General features: G+C 32.6%; 1 protein-coding gene across 10 annotated transcripts in view; it reads right to left on the bottom strand.

The window, feature by feature from the left end:
• Positions 1-16,222, bottom strand: part of MYCBP2 (MYC binding protein 2) — a 255,562-nt gene that overhangs the window by 67,361 nt on the left and 171,979 nt on the right. For 7 of the 10 annotated variants that reach the window (XM_046664365.1, XM_046664367.1, XM_046664368.1 and 4 more), the window contains 4 exons: positions 8,954-9,028; positions 6,070-6,294; positions 5,076-5,208; positions 1,381-1,503 (listed from right to left, as the gene is read on the bottom strand). In XM_046664365.1, the coding sequence (XP_046520321.1) occupies positions 1,381-1,503; positions 5,076-5,208; positions 6,070-6,294; positions 8,954-9,028 (556 nt within the window). The remainder of the gene's footprint in view (positions 1-1,380; positions 1,504-5,075; positions 5,209-6,069; positions 6,295-8,953; positions 9,029-16,222) is intronic. The other 3 variants (XM_046664369.1, XM_046664372.1, XM_046664373.1) reach the window with 2 other exon arrangements.

Here is a 16,222-nt window from a genome sequence, read left to right as displayed (position 1 = left end):
TTTATTCCTATGATGTTTTAATAAATTATATTTTAAAGACTGATTTAAAGTGGTAGCCACCAGCACAATTTAGACATTTTAGAGACTGAAAGCATACAATTTGAATTAAACATGGCTTTAAAACAGATTACTATAGAAGCATAGTAGTGGTAAGTAAACACTGAGATTTTAATTTAAGGATTGACAACGGTAGAGAGAAAGGGACATGAAGAAAACACCACCAAGCATTCACCCTATTTAAGTATGAAGATCTAACTTAGGTTGGTTGAAGTCTGAGCTACTAGAAATGAGAAAGCAGACAGTACTCAAGCCTGTAGGATAGAACAATCCAGTACAGAAGGGAGAGCCAAAAAGAAATCTTGTGGCTAGGCTTCCTCCATAAAAGTACTTTGTGGAAAGCAATAAAGATATTGAAGAGAAAATGGTTTTATTTTACACTGAATGTGTCCTCTGCATTGATGTAATTTTGTATTTTGTTGACTATTTCATTATTTCACTTGCTCTGCAAGTCAGGTACAATGACACTGTATTTGTTTCTTGAAATCGAATCCTGTGAATTAGTTTAAATAACCTTTTAAAGTAAAATTATTGTGATGTAGGTTATCTTCTCCATCCTACCCATCATCCAGCTGTATGCTACTTGCTGACAATATGGCTGATCTTGAAGGAGTCAGGATTAGGTACACAGGAAGGAACACGAATGTCCAAATTTAATACAAATGCAATTTTGGATGAAATTCAGGTAGAAATTTTTCTAAAATAATCATTGTTTGGACGGTCCATGATACTGGTCTCTTCCATTAACGTAGCCAAAAACAGCTGCACACATTTTATATTCACGCAGCTTAGGGTTTTTGTTTTTCTTTTTACCACTTCCCGGTTTTACTATACATTCCAAACCCAAAAATATCATTTCATGTAATTCTAAATTAACTGAGATACTTGGCTAGACACCCGAGACCACACATATTTAATTAAACTGATGTGCAATATTACTTAAATATATTATTTAAAATATTCTGATTTTAAATGGATCATTTTGGAAAGTTCTTTTTTACTCATTAACATCACTCTTAATAATAAGTTGACGATAAAAATCAGAGTTCTCTTACTACGTACAGTGACGGAATCTTTGTGGCGAATTCAAAGTGAGTGTCTTTAAAACAGGAACCAATAAGCAAGAACTCCTATAAACTTCAGCTAAAACTGGTAAAAACAATACTGTAAAAAGAACACCTTTGTAAAAATTTTGAGTATTAGTTTCTTAGGAACAAACTTTGACAAAATTTTGTGGGTGAACAGTAATAAAAATGGGTAGAAGAGAAGGTAATAAAAAATAGTAAAGTTAGGTAAGTAAAAGACTCACTTTTAAACACCTACCTTTATTATTTCCGAGTCCATAATCAAATCCTTGGGCACTACAAGTCGCCCCTTTATTAAAAGCTTGTACTGAGAAGGGGCTAGGAGGAGGAGTTTGGGCATTTTGATCCAGAAGAACTTGTTCTACAATAAAAGGCACAGCTATAAAATTAGTTTCTTTTGTGATATTCCCTATTCATAGAATAGAAAGAGAAAATTGAAGAAAGATTTTATGCTAGATTTTAAAATAAGCTTCCATTTAGATTTGATGATAATTCTATTAGGTTATTGACACTGACAAAGTATATGACAAAATTTTCTTTTCCTTTATCAAATACACAGTGAAATTTAGAAATGGGATATGCTCTTATACAGCCAATTTACTTTTATTGTGGCAGGATACATCATTGAATGTATACTAATATTTCTAGACCAAGAACTCATTTATTTCTAACAAATTTATACAAGGGCATGTTACCAGACAAAAATGGATACCCTATAAACCAGAAATCAAAATATTTTGGATGCTAGTACTCAAATAGAAAAAGAAGTGTCTTCAAAATACCTAAGAGTACATGATACCAAAAGGAATTTTCGCTTGTAAAATATTTTAAGTTCTGAATGAGAAAATTATGAAAAATTTAGCTTTTAACTTATTTTTACTTATTATATAAGGATATTTTCCCTAAGTGAAAGGATAATACACCAGGTCATGTAATTAGGGCTATTAAGACATCCTGACGTCAACAAATGTATGAGAACTCTTATTTCAAAAAGGAAATGGCAAATATTTTATCCAGTTTACAAATGGCAAGAATGCAATGTATAAACTGGTAAACTAAGTTAATCTCCTATTATCAATCAAGTAGCTATAAGATTCTGTCTGAGATTATACTAAAAACACTAATACCATAATTAAATTGTCACATTAATGCCAGCTAGAAAAAAGGCAAAAGAAAATCTGTCAAATAAAAGGTACAAGGAAGAAAAAAGTATTTATTCCACTAAAAAAAAAGAATAATAAAAAGTTTTAAATAAATTTTTAAAAGTCAATAAATACCCCTTTAAACAAAAAATGGAACCAGAAGAGAGTGGTGGAGTGTTTTCTTCCTACCTGTAAGTCAGAATTCTGCTGTACCAGTGGTACTGTATGGTCTACCCCTTTACCAGCACTTTTAAGACTTTTTTCAAGAAACCAATCCTAGCACTTCCCTTAGGCAATACTCTTCAGTATGCAACACTTCAGCAGTGAAATACTTCTTCTGGAAAATAATACCCATGAATAGTAATCTGAATGGAGAAGACAGCATCACTGTCACCTTCCAGACTCAGGACAATCTAGCACCAAGTGCGAAGTCTGTTTTTACCATAGCAGTAACTTTGCCTACTAGCTTTATCTACACATACCAAAGACCTATGGAGAAGTTTCACAAAGGGGAAAGCTTTTGCTTTACTTACACTACTTTATATAAATAAATTATAAAAGTGTCAAATTTTCTTATTTCCATATTAAATACATTTACATACTAATTCCAGTGAGCAGACTATTTGGATACATCAACTACTCTTAGTGATTTTAAGGTACTAACTTCTTATTGCTTCTTTCCTTATCATCCCAGCTTTCATGTTAAAATATGAAGACTCATATTATGACCAAATATATATATATTTATCAAAAGAGTAAAGGATTAACTCTTTTGTAATAAGTTATTACAGAGAGAAACTCTAGAACCTCTTTTAGGGTTGAATATGCATCTTAGCACAATCAATATCCTAGTTTAGTTTAAGAGGTATTCTACGAAGACTCTTCTACCTTCTAAGTATATGGGAATTCAATTTCCCATGTTAAAACTTGCTCCTTAGTATGGAAGGCATTTTACATTTTCACAATAATAGCTAACCTTACCATCTGCTAACTATATGGGATTTTTCGTTTAGCTTTCATATTGAATTTATAAAGTATCCTCATTTTGTAAATGAGAAAAATGAGGCACAGAGATGTTAGGTAATTTAACTGACCAGTTGTAGAGCTGGCATTTGTACCCTGGCAGTCCAGCTCCAGAGTCCATTCTTATACATTATGCTGTACTGCCAGTAAAAATCATTATTAAGCGAGAAAGGTCCTTTGATGGTCACCTAAACCTTTCTCTTCATTTTTAACTATGTCTTATTTAAAGCTGGTCACAGCTTAGGTATTCTCATTTATATCTGAATATTCTTATACAATAAAAATGTTTAAGAATTTATGAATATATAAATATACTGTAATATGTAGTAAGTATATTGTAAATGGGAGGTTATTTTGTAAAATGTCTGATTTATATCAAATAAAACCATTTTGTTTCTCCAAACAGAAGGAAGAATAGTTCTACCATCTCAGAACATTATTTTATGACATAATCTTTGACTAAGAAAAGTTTGTTGGTAAAGACAAGGGAGGGAGCAGGTTCTCAAACTGTTCAACAGATTATTGATGCAGTATGATAAGCTGTTATGAGCACAGCATTTGATATACGAATGAAGAGTCTGGCTCAAGTCTTACATTTGCCATGCATCCAGCTGTAGAACCACAGGCAGGTCACTTTAAGTTTTATGAACTTTAGTTTCCTTACCTGTAAAATGAAGAGTATATAACCTATCTCAAAGTCTTGTTGTAAGGAAAAAGGGAGAATGTTTAATGTACAACGTTAACACATCTAAATGTACTCTGTCATTCACGCAAAATGTCAAAGCTTTTTTGAATCTATCTATACTCATGGCCATTATTACCTCTTGGATTATGACTATTATAAGTTTATTCTCTTTTGGATAAAGAAGGATGTTTTTTTATTTATCTGATCTTATCCTATAAAATTTTCGGATTTGGTAGAAAAGTCTATGCTTGACTTGTCTATTTATTTTGATGTCCTAACTAATATTTTTGTGATTCAACTTGTATATACAAAACTTAGTGAGCAGTCAGTGTGTGCCAAAACTGTTTTAGAATTAGCAATACAAAGATAAAAACCCTGTGCCTGTCGATAAGGAACTCACAATCTGGGTATGAAGAAATAAAAATTAACTTCAATATAATATCAGTTTTGTTTTAGTGGTGAATACAGTTCTTTAGGAACATGGAGGGAATTCTTGACTCTGTCAAGATCAGTCAAAGCTTCACCCAAGTGATGACAGGGTCATCAAGTTTTTGAAGAACAAGTTTTTGACAACAGGAGAATGAAGATGGGGGACAAAAAGGAAAATCTTTTATTAAATGAGATCATTGTTGAAAAAGGTGAAATCAAGTTTAAAATTGAAACTCTAGCAACAAAATATGAGTCCCTAAAAAGATGCTATGCATTTATTCAATCAATGCTCCTTTCCTGAAACAGAAATCAACTGGATGAAATTGCCTGAAAGAAGTACTACCATTGGTGGTTTGAAAACTGAACTTCCATTTATTGGCAGAAATGGTAAAATGTTCAGTCCTGGACTGGCACAGAAGAATGGATTCATATGTTTCATATTTTCTTCTAATTCTCTTTTTTCAGTGCATTTAGTATCCATGTATTTTATGAACGAATTTTAGAAAATGCAAGATTTTTTAACCCTGAGTCTTGCTGTTACTTAAAAAATAAACACACAAAAAGCTCTTTACAACAACAAAAGAATACAATACACTGTAAACTTCTGCATTTCAAAGGTTAATGGGAATAAATCACAAAGTTAAGCCAACTTGCCATCTTCATGTCGGAGGTACTGGTTTCCGCCTCTGTCTCTAGCTAAGGACCATGCCTCTCCTTCATCACTCTCACAGAACTCTACCATGCTGTTCTTATCCAGCTGCACCCACGTACCTTCAGAATTGGTTACCTAGTACATAACAAAAAGCATGATTGATTGGCTTGATTCTTTCGGGGTACTTAGGCTGAAAGCCAGCAAAAAGTTTAAGTGTTTGAACAGTATAATCATTCCAATAAATTTCTACCATGAAATTAGTTTCTGAAATTAAGACCACAGACTGAGGTAAGACAGAAATCAATAAAAGAGTTCTGTAAAATACTGCTTATTTATGACTTCAGTTAAAATAACAGTTTTTAAGGTACAAAAATAATCCCTAAATAATTTTAAATGTTACTCAAAAACACATGGCTCTTTTTTTTTGGTACCTAAAATGTCCTAACACAGCATTTTCTATTATTTAGGTTGGTAGCCCCTACAATGCAACTTGAAAATGACCCTGACACTGAGAAATAGCATGACACACTACATCTTCAAGCTCATCAGCTGAGGCAAATGCCACAGTTGACTGGAGTAATTTTATTTGCTCAGGACTTCAGTGAGACACACGAATGGGAACAAACAAATGAAACCCTTTATATATCACACCTCCATACCGATTCATAGCAAATATTTTAAAGTGCTGTTAATCCATGACGGTATAGTACATTTGTAATAATGAAAAGATATATGCAAATACCGAACATTTATATATACAATACACATCATTTTGTTAATATAAATATTGTTTTCACAAGGACAATTATTAGAATAAAGTTATTAGAAAAGAAGCACAGAAAAATTATGTTAGGATTTTCAATACAAGTGAAGATAAAGAACATTAACATTTAAAAACCTGGGATGGAAATGGCAACCTTTGGAAGAAAGTGATGCTTTGGTTGTATTATATTAAAAATGAACATCTAGAAGTCATGAAGCTACAAGAATCCATACCTCTCCCACTGCTTTGACTTTGTTTCCCAGAACTAACATTCCAATTGGGATACCTCTAAGGTTAGGGCAGCTTCTGATGTTGTGACCGGAAGGTCCTGTCTTCACTACCTTGTACATGCCTGGCCCTCCTCGCAAGAACGGCATATCTTGTTCTTGCATTGTTGCTTCCTGTGGGCAGCAGGAGTTTATGTCTTTGAAAAAGTCATCAGTATTAGTTTTAGGTTCCTGAAAATTTGAATAGGAAAAAAAAATAAACAAAATACAATCTATTATCACTTTCAACATCCTCCTATTAATAGCTTTTACAGCAATCTACAATGTTGCCAATTAAGAAAGAGAATACATATCCAAAGGTAACTGAAGTATTAGTCAATACCACCATTAAAGACTCTTTCAGTTTTTCAATGCTGAATAATATTTAAAATAAAGTTGAAGAAAGAAAATATAGCAGGAGAGCAGCTGAACCTCTGGCCATTGCCCACCAAAATATGAGAAAGACAGTAGGACTTGATTTTACTTTTATCTTTTAATGAAACATTTAACAATACGAGAAACAGAAATAATTTTCTATGTGAACCACAACTGAATAATTTTGAATTATTACGTCCATTCTGTAGGTTGGTATGGGTTAAAAAGTCTAAACTTCACTTCCTTCTATTTTTGTCTATAATAATTATTTATACATAGAGAAAATAGGTGTGAAGACTTTGGACACTTATCTACAAACAGAGATAACGATGAAAAATGTGCATAAAATATAGCTACATCTTAATATTTACTAGTTATGAATGAAATAAGAATGCTTGTAAGATTTTAACTCACACTTTCTTAATGTAGTACAAATAAAAATATCTTGCTGGATTTGCTAGGTCATTACTAATCTGTGATATATTAATGCTCTTAACAAAAAATGATTATATTTTTAGTAGAGAGGAGAGATTAACATTGAAGATACGTTTTTACATAAATACAGCGCATTTGGATATAAAAGAGTCACTTCTAAATTAAAGAACACGCTCTAAATTTTCTGTTGAGTCTGAATGCTGTGATGAAACTGTCTCCTACATGAATGCAACAAAGAGAAATAATGGCCTTCCCATATTTGCTCTTCCTTCCAACTACATGTAAATGAAAGTTCCGCGCTGGGGGTTCTTCCACTGTCATTATTATTCCTTTAAAACAGATTTAAATGCAACTTTTAAATACAGTAATAAAGACCCTACAAATTGCTTTATGTTCAAATGCATTAAAAGATGACCATAATGGCACATTTATTCAAATATTAGGTTAAAATTAAATTAATATTTAGTAATATTTAGTAATGTTATAAATAGAATAAAAATGAAAAAACATTAACATATTATGCAAGATAAAATATTACTGAATAGCTCTATCCCTATACGTAGTCTCATACTAAGAGGTATGTATACATGTCCATTACATAGCAGGAAATAAAAAATAAAATTCTGACGCTAAAAAAATGTGGATTCAAGAATTCTGTGTGACTGTAACTTTAATTCAACATACGGTTGGTCAGGGAAAATTTTAAACACACTATTAACCTTTACACAATATTTTGTAAATTTCATTGGGGTGATGAATGATCATCGATTTTTACTTATACAAATATGCACTATGGACAATATTTATTTACATTTACTATAATTATAATACCATATTTATCCAACATTCTTTAGTTATATATCAGCAAGTCAATGGAAATGAGAATTTTAAATACTTGAACAATTTAAACTAGATTTACAATCTAAAATAAACTTAAAGTATGCATTTTATATACCTATGCATATATATTTGTAAAACTTATATATGCGCAAAACTACATAAATACAAAGAGAGCACTCAAAATAAAAATGGAGAGGTCTAAACCTTAAATTGTGCTACTACACTCACAAGGTTTTCAGTAAACATTTAAAAATGTCTAGTTGTGAATGATTAATTTTAGTAAACACATTATGTCATTTCATAGTTGGAAGAGGCAAGTTAGTCCTATTTACAACTGATTTTTTTTTAAATTACATGGTATGACGTTAAAAACAAGCAAATAATAGATTTAGCAAAAAATCAATTTCAATGATCTTTAATGATATAGCTAGAGCATTTAATTAAGTTATAACAGTATTTCCAAATTGGATCATTCAGGGTAATACTGAGAGGTAAATCGTGGCACAAGCTAAGAATAAATGCAAGTTATTCACCAAAAGGTAATATATGAGAAACTTTATTGATTTAATTGAATAAAGAAACTATATAAATAAATGTAAAAGAGTCTACCCATTTTTTTAATACTGAACAGTATATACTGTTTTAATACTGTTCAGTATTAAAAAAAACCTGACAGATATAAAATGACAGAACTGCCCGTCATTTTCAAACAATCCTAAAATACATGTTTTATTCAACACAGAAATGTAAGACGTGGGCACCAGCAGATGAGATTGATGAAACTGCAAAGTTTTTTTTTTCCCTGCATTCCCACTCCAATCTCAGATGAACATTAAAAAGGGCATTGTGAAAGGCTAGGAAAAAGGAGAAGAGCCATAGGGTCAGGACTCTCCCACCTAAATAAGCAAGTTCTCAAAATGCTAGACTTCGATGCAGTGGTTGGAGAAGCTAGTCATAAAATCAAATATAGCAAATTTGAAGTCATGTACAAGTTAAACTTAATAACAGATTCTTCGGCAGAAGTAGAAGGAAAAAGATTACAAGAGAAACTCAATTACAGCACTTTGTATAGATTCTTTTTGGTAAAAAAAAAATTTTATTAATCTTAAGCAAAAGCTTCAAAGATATAATGTAAAATTTGTTACACATGCTGAAATGAAATACCTGAATAATGTATGACTGTTCCTTACAGGTAACTCACCTGGGGGAAAAAAGCTTTGGAAGTCCATGAAAATACGTCCAAATCCCTGACTCCTTGGCTAGCATTAAAGATATTCTGAGCGACAAAGTTTAAGAAAGAAAAATATCAACAAAGAAAGGGAACAGGATATCATCTGCAGAAGATGCGTTCACAGTAACAACATTGTTCTGTACTCTAGCAGCAGCACTGGAATAGTATTTTACTAAAGGGAAACTGAAGCCACCTGAGTAAACCACACACCAAAGATATTCTGATAAGTTTTGTCAAAAGCTCTTCATGGATATAGTGTGTCATGCCATTTGCTAAAATTAAGAGCCAGACATGGATTTAAAGCTTACATCAGTCAACGCAAGAAGGAAACCTTAAAACTCCTTTAAATGACGATGTATCTGTTCCAATCGATACAAGCCAGATTTGTTTTATGACAGAAAACTGTCTGCTGTTTTATAAAGAAAATGTGAACAATATAGATTGTACAGATAGTGCAATTATCACAAATAATAATGGCATGTAGTATATGTGAACTATTTATTACTTTTTAAAGTAGAAAAAGAAAAAAATCAAAAAGTAAAAAAAAGTCTAAGTCATTTCTCAATTTTCTTCTTTTTTATAAACGGGAAAAAATCATTTGGAAATATAACTGAAAGGTGTTAGCAAATTTGTTAAGAAAAGCATACAAAAAAATTCAATCTGAATCTTTTATCAAAAGACAGGCCTAGTTTTCTCCATCTCAAAGTTGGGGAAATGCACAGAGCATTCAGGATCACTACATTAAAGTCTAAAAATATTTTGTTAAAGAACCATCAATTTACAGCAGCATGGTCCGAGAAAAACCAACATTTTCACAAAATGTCTTAATGAAAATTTAAATGATACACATTTTGCATAGATATATCATGCCATTGAATATATTTATCTGATTTGAAGTTAAAATCTTTCCAGTGAGTAGCAATTACACAATTTTACTAAATAATGTATAGTTATCTTGAACAATAAAAGGACATTAAAAATGTTAATAAAAGTTGTCACCATCCAAGACCTCAACACAAAGAAACAACACAATTCCCAACCATTTATAAGGCATTTTAGATAATGAGAATTTATCTAATATTCTCTAGTTCCGTATTTTCCTCACATATGTTATGGACAGATGGAGACACACCCATATACATACATATATGCCAATTTAGAAATATAAGATAAAAAGCCAGTACAAATGAGTTTCTCATAATATGCCTACAAAAAAATGTAAAACAAAAGAAAATCCAAAGCCCAATCCCCGCTCCATGTCTAAAAATGGACAGTGGATAGGGTCTTTTCTCTTTAGGTGAAGTAGAAACATGTTGCAAAGCATTCTGAAATGCTGTTTTTTTGGGAAAAAGACGTCCTTATTGGTTCATCCACGTACATAAGAACTTGAGTATTTTCTGAATGGTTTTACTCGTTCAGAGAGAATAGTGGTGCAGACCTTTTGATGTAAAAGAATATCAAGATTTTTTTTCAGCATTTTCTATTTTTTAGCGTAAATTTTTCTAGTATTAAAAGCAATGTGAAACGCCTTGTGAAAAGCAATGCAGATGAAATTAGTGATAAAGAAGCAATGTGGTGACTGACAATATTTAAAGCTTGCACCTCTCTTTTATTTCAGCGTGCAAACAGGAGTTTCCTGAGTCTGAGTACATGAGTTAACATGTATAAGGATACTTTAAGGTGATGCAATGGCTAACCATGGTAATGAATTGCCACTAAAATCAATTTTGTACATGTTAATTATATGTGGATTCCAATTTCACACTTTTTTGTTTTGTTCTGCATTTGTAGAAAATTCTTAGTCCGCACTTGGTCTACTATAAGATTATTTTCAAAACGTGGTGCCCTAATAGAATTGCACTGATAATTATCAAGTACCAAAAATGCCTCAAATAGAAAGCTAGAGCTTAAAAATAAAATATACTTGCACAGTTTTCTTTTGAAAATTTAGGAAAGATTAGTCTAAAGATACGAACGTATATGAAAATATTAATTTCCCCAAAGTCTCAATTTCTCACTCTTAAAATATATAAATTGGCTTTCACACTGTATAATTTCATTGTGTAATATGAGCACCACTATATGTGCATGTGTAAGTGTATGTATATATATAATACACAAATATGCACACACATATCTACAATAATCTGAGTCATTTTATTCTCAAAGATTATTTAAAGGCAAAAAAGTTCTGTCAAGAAAATTAAAGCATACTAAAAACCTAATTAAATTAATGAGCATCAAATTGCAACTCTAAACTGATAATCTTTCAAGGTATAGAAGAAACCAAATAAGTGAATAATTTTCATGGTGAAAATACATGATCAAATATGCCAAATGCTCATGCAAAAAAATAATGATGATAATTCTTTCATTGTGCTGCAAAAGCACAGAATTAAGAATGGCCATTTTCAAAAGGAAAAAGATAAACTATCTGAGGAAAAGTAAACACAGCATATATACAAACAAGTACAGTGTTATTTTAATTGCTTCAATCTCATTCTGTTTAGGAAACTTAAACACAAAGCTAAACCATGAGATGAAGCTTTTGATAACCATCTAAGGACAGCACATTTATACCAATGGTGTATTAAGTAAATACTTAGTATTCACTAAGATTAAAAAACAAGTTATGCATACACATACACAAAAATCTATTAATAAAACAAAACCAAAAAATTGGGGGTATGTTAAAGCTGTGATTAGCAGGCATCATTAGGTAGCCCCCCAAAATGAAATTGGACATAAAATGCAAGAAACAATTGCTAATTTTACCAATTACCCCAGGTAATGCTATAAGACAGACTACCAAATAATGTTTTTTCTTCATCTCTCCTCCAAATCCTTGGGGCTTCAAAATTTGGAAAAATCCACCTACTTTCTACATGTGAACACCAATCAGCCTAAGTAGGCAGAAAAATAGTTTGTATACATGCGTGGAGATGTTTGGAGACCCAAATCACTTCTGCAAGAATTCAGATAACACAGGCAATACGAAGATATCTTAAAACACTTGTAATGAGGTATTTTCCACTTTCCTTGATATAAACTTTCTCTACCATTCAACATCCTTCACAATGCTGGAATTGGGCATATAAGTTTCATATCACTAATATCTCCTATCCTAGAAGTAAACTTGCTTTCCAAAAAATTTAAGCTCTATTCTAGGCAATCAAATGCATAATTGATTCTCTCTCTTTTTTTACCTATATGTTCCCCGATATACAAAACATTCTTTTTGCTCACATTTTATAGTTTCCAAATCTTTAGAATTTTAATTTAAAATCAACATTCCCCAAGTATGCCTTCTCAGACTGACCCACGTCACCTTCAACATGTATCATGGTATTCATCCTCACTCAACCATTAAGGTTATGAGTATTCACACTTATTTAATTTGGGAGTTCTGGCCAAAGTAATGATCTTTATAGCTATATTTACTTTATCCTTTTATAACTATATTCATCCTTATCTCTCCACCAGATTAAGGTAGACTAAACATAAAAGCATGGGTTTGGAATCACATCAACTGGGGTTCTAGAACCAGCTCTACTAATTTCTATTTGTGATGTTGGGAGAGCAGCTATCTTTTGTCATTGGAAAAATAAGAACGATAAAATATTTAACATCACAGGGTCACTCTGAGAATTAAATGAAAGAATTAAAGTAAGGAGCATATATGTGTCGGGAATTATTTTAAGCAGCATGATCATACCAAACGCCAAGAACTAAATTCAACGAATGTTGAAAGCTTACTATGAGCAAAATGTAACATTTAACACTTTGGAAGAAACAACTATGAGTAAGAAGACATCCTTAATGAGCCCTTACCTTTAAGGAGCTTAACAACAGAAATAAGAGGTGTATAAATATAAATGAGCTGAAGGCAAGATAACCTAAACCTTACAGGTAGGTGGAGAAAGAAGTAAGTCTTTCCTACTTTTACAAAGAGCTACCTGAAAAGAGAGAGGGAAACAATTTCCCCAGTACTTATATGTTTTCTATCCCCAATCCTTTGCTTCACCCATATTGACTATTTATCAGTTCCTAAACATAGCATACCTCCATAACTTTGGACATTTGATTCTGTGTCTAGAAATTTCTTCACTCTTTCCTGGCAAGTTTTCTTCAACATCATCTCAAATGTCACCTCCTAAGTGAAGCCACTCCATAATTTATCACAAAGCAACTTAATTATTCGAGTATGATATGTCTATCACATTATATGGTGAGTATCCCAAGAGCAAGAACTGCACTCCATCTTAGTGATTTTGTATCTCTCCCCTCTGCCTCTCCACCCAACAACGACTTCTGAGCTTAGTATCTGATACATAATATGGACTCAATAAATATCTGCTGAATGAATGAATTAATAAATACAGCATTATTAGGAGGTACAGAGGAAAAAAGGTCAATAGAAATTTTTGAGCCTAGTCAACCAGGAAAATATTAGAAAAGTTAGAAAAAAATGGAAGCAAAAGCATTCTAGACAAATAAAACATAACATTTTACTATGATGTAAAATTGAACAGTGTGTTCTAAAAAGGGCAAGGTGTTCTAATAGACCATGAGCTCCTCACAAAAAGGATCTGCTTTCTTCATATTTATTGCTATTCTTCTCATTGATTTAAAAATATTTTAAAAAATACACAGTCATAATATGAAAGCCTTGCTATTTAATCTCTAAACAAGAGCATTATTAAAGTGCTAAAACAGAGTTAAAGTCACATTTGAACTAAGCTGGAATGCCATTATTTCTTAGCAAAGTAATGATGTTTAAATAGAACTATTGCTAGGCAGGCCAAAATTTAGCTAAAGTACATATCTACAAAGAAAGCAAGAGTTCTGTTACATGAGTAGATAAACAAGACAGTGCAACAAGTGTCACTTTAAAGCTTATTCCTAATATGATTATTTAGGGTAATCTTTTTAAAAAATAGTTCATCAAATATTTAGTCAGTGTTCAAATTTCCAATCCCCACCTCCACCCTCCACAACAGTTTGAGTCAGGATTCAAACAATGTGTACGCATTGATGTGAATGCAAAATTGTTCTAACTAGAAAAGGTTGAAGAGGTAGAGGTAAAGATTGCTGAAGGCAACTTCTTGGTACTTTTGCCTCTTTGTAAGTTAATGGCATTGATCCTTGATTATTTCTAACTTTATTTCAAATCTCCCAGGTTTCACTTTCTTTATTGCATAGTGTTTTGCAATGATCAGCCATAATTATAGCTGATTTATTCACAAACAGACTGAAGTAAAAAGGGAGAAAAGGTGGAAAGTGTTTTTCCAGGAGTAAATGTAGTAAGAGACAAAAAGAAAAAAGTAGCAAGATGCATTTATTCAGCTGTATTAGTTCCCTGAGGGGATGAGATGGGATCGTTATTCCCTCCATGCCCTATCATGTTTTGCCCTGCAGAGTAAGGTACTCATTAAAAACTTCTGACTGTATACGGGGCCTACTCCAGTCCCTACAGACAAACCTTGGAAAACTAGCTTATTTATTCTTGCCTAGGCCAGATTCTGACTCTGTGTGGGTCCTCATCTAACACCTGCACTGAAGCAACTCTACACCAGATCTGTTTGGAACCCTAGGCGAGTTAATTTTGCCACACTGTATCCTCTCTGTAATCTTTGGTCACCACATAAAATATAAACCCTTACGTCATCTACCTGTTCTCTTATTTTTATACTAAAGCTGCTCTATGCTTCTCCCTGACCCAACATCAAACTACTTCCATTCATCCCATGACTTTGTATTGTTTCTAATAGGACCCTTCTTCCAATGCAAACAAACTGGTTTTCATCTTTAACCTTGTGGGTCACAGTGCTGTCATCATCTGTGTGTCTTTGTGTTGATGTGGATGATCATCCAACTGCCTAGTCTTTTAGTTCTTACACGTAGGCAGTTCCAGTGACTTTCACTTCTACTGTACTTCAGCCACCCTCTCACGGCCACATTAATGGGCCATCTCATTCAACAAAAGGCTCTAACTATGAAATCAGACTCAAATATTCTCCCTGATCACATGCACTGCCTATATCCTTTCAGCTCTTTAACTACAGCACACTCATTATATTCTTCTAGGATTTTATTAAGTCCTCCAAGTCTCTTGGATGCTCCATTTGTCCTTTCACGTGTCTAACTTAGGCCGGACTCCACAGTGGGTGAAGGAGGAAGGGCATCCAAAATGGATCCATCCAGTAGTCTTATAGGGTCCTTAGTGGCCCAATAATCCAAAAACAAGTAGTTTTTAATCAGATCCCTCTTGTATTTCTCTCAAACATTATTCCAAATCTTTACTGCTTTTCTAAACCCTCTAACTTAAGTTGTTTGTTTCAGTCTCAACTGATGACTTTCCTCTCTTCTCTTTTATGGAAATCATGGTCTCCTTCAACCTTTTCCCTTCCTCCTTCCATCCCTAAAAACTTAGCTACTGCCATGCATATCCCCTCCTCCTTCACAGAAACAACTCCCCAAATGTGCTCTTAATTCTATTTTCACCTCCTTTTTCAGTCTTCAGATTTCTCATCTAGATCTTTAATTTTTCCTCTTTCTATAGGCATCTTTAATTTATAAGGATCTCAAGTCACTACCATCTTTAAAATAAAAGAACCAGAAGAACCTGTCTTCTTAATGATACCACTCGAGTTATTTACATTACAATAGCAATTTCTTCAACATAAAGAAAGCCTAGAAAATACCAAAAGCCACTTCATTTTACTTTCTATCTCCAATATTCTGCATCTAGATTTTTCAAACAAATCAGTGACAACCTTCTCATTCACATTCTAGTGAAAACTCATCAACAAGTATTTGTATGGCTCACTCCATTCAGCTTTCTCTCTTACCTTTGTTACTGCCCTTCTCTCTGACCTCAACAGGATTGTCTACTATAAATTGTGTCTTGGATGGGGTTTCAAAGCATCAAATAACAAACACCAATGTTCCCAAATGAAACCATGGAATTCAGAACTTCAAAACAGCACTTCTTGCCTTTTCCTTTCTAGCTTTGTTTATTCTCTTGTTTTATCTGAGTGAATACTTTCCTTTTCCAAAAGCGTCTCCTCAAATGAGCAAAGGAATTAGGAAGAAAATTTTGGAGTGGAGGAGGTAGTAATGATAATCTAATCTAATATAATGCTTTATTAGGGACTTAAAATACACGAAAGTCTAAATTTGTCAAAATTTTTTAAAAAACTAAAAATAAAAAAATGGCTTTTATAGTTATCTAATTAA

Source organism: Equus quagga, chromosome 6 (assembly GCF_021613505.1).
Source record: "Equus quagga isolate Etosha38 chromosome 6, UCLA_HA_Equagga_1.0, whole genome shotgun sequence".
Taxonomy (NCBI): domain Eukaryota; kingdom Metazoa; phylum Chordata; class Mammalia; order Perissodactyla; family Equidae; genus Equus; species Equus quagga.
This window is presented reverse-complemented; position numbering and strand designations above follow the sequence as displayed.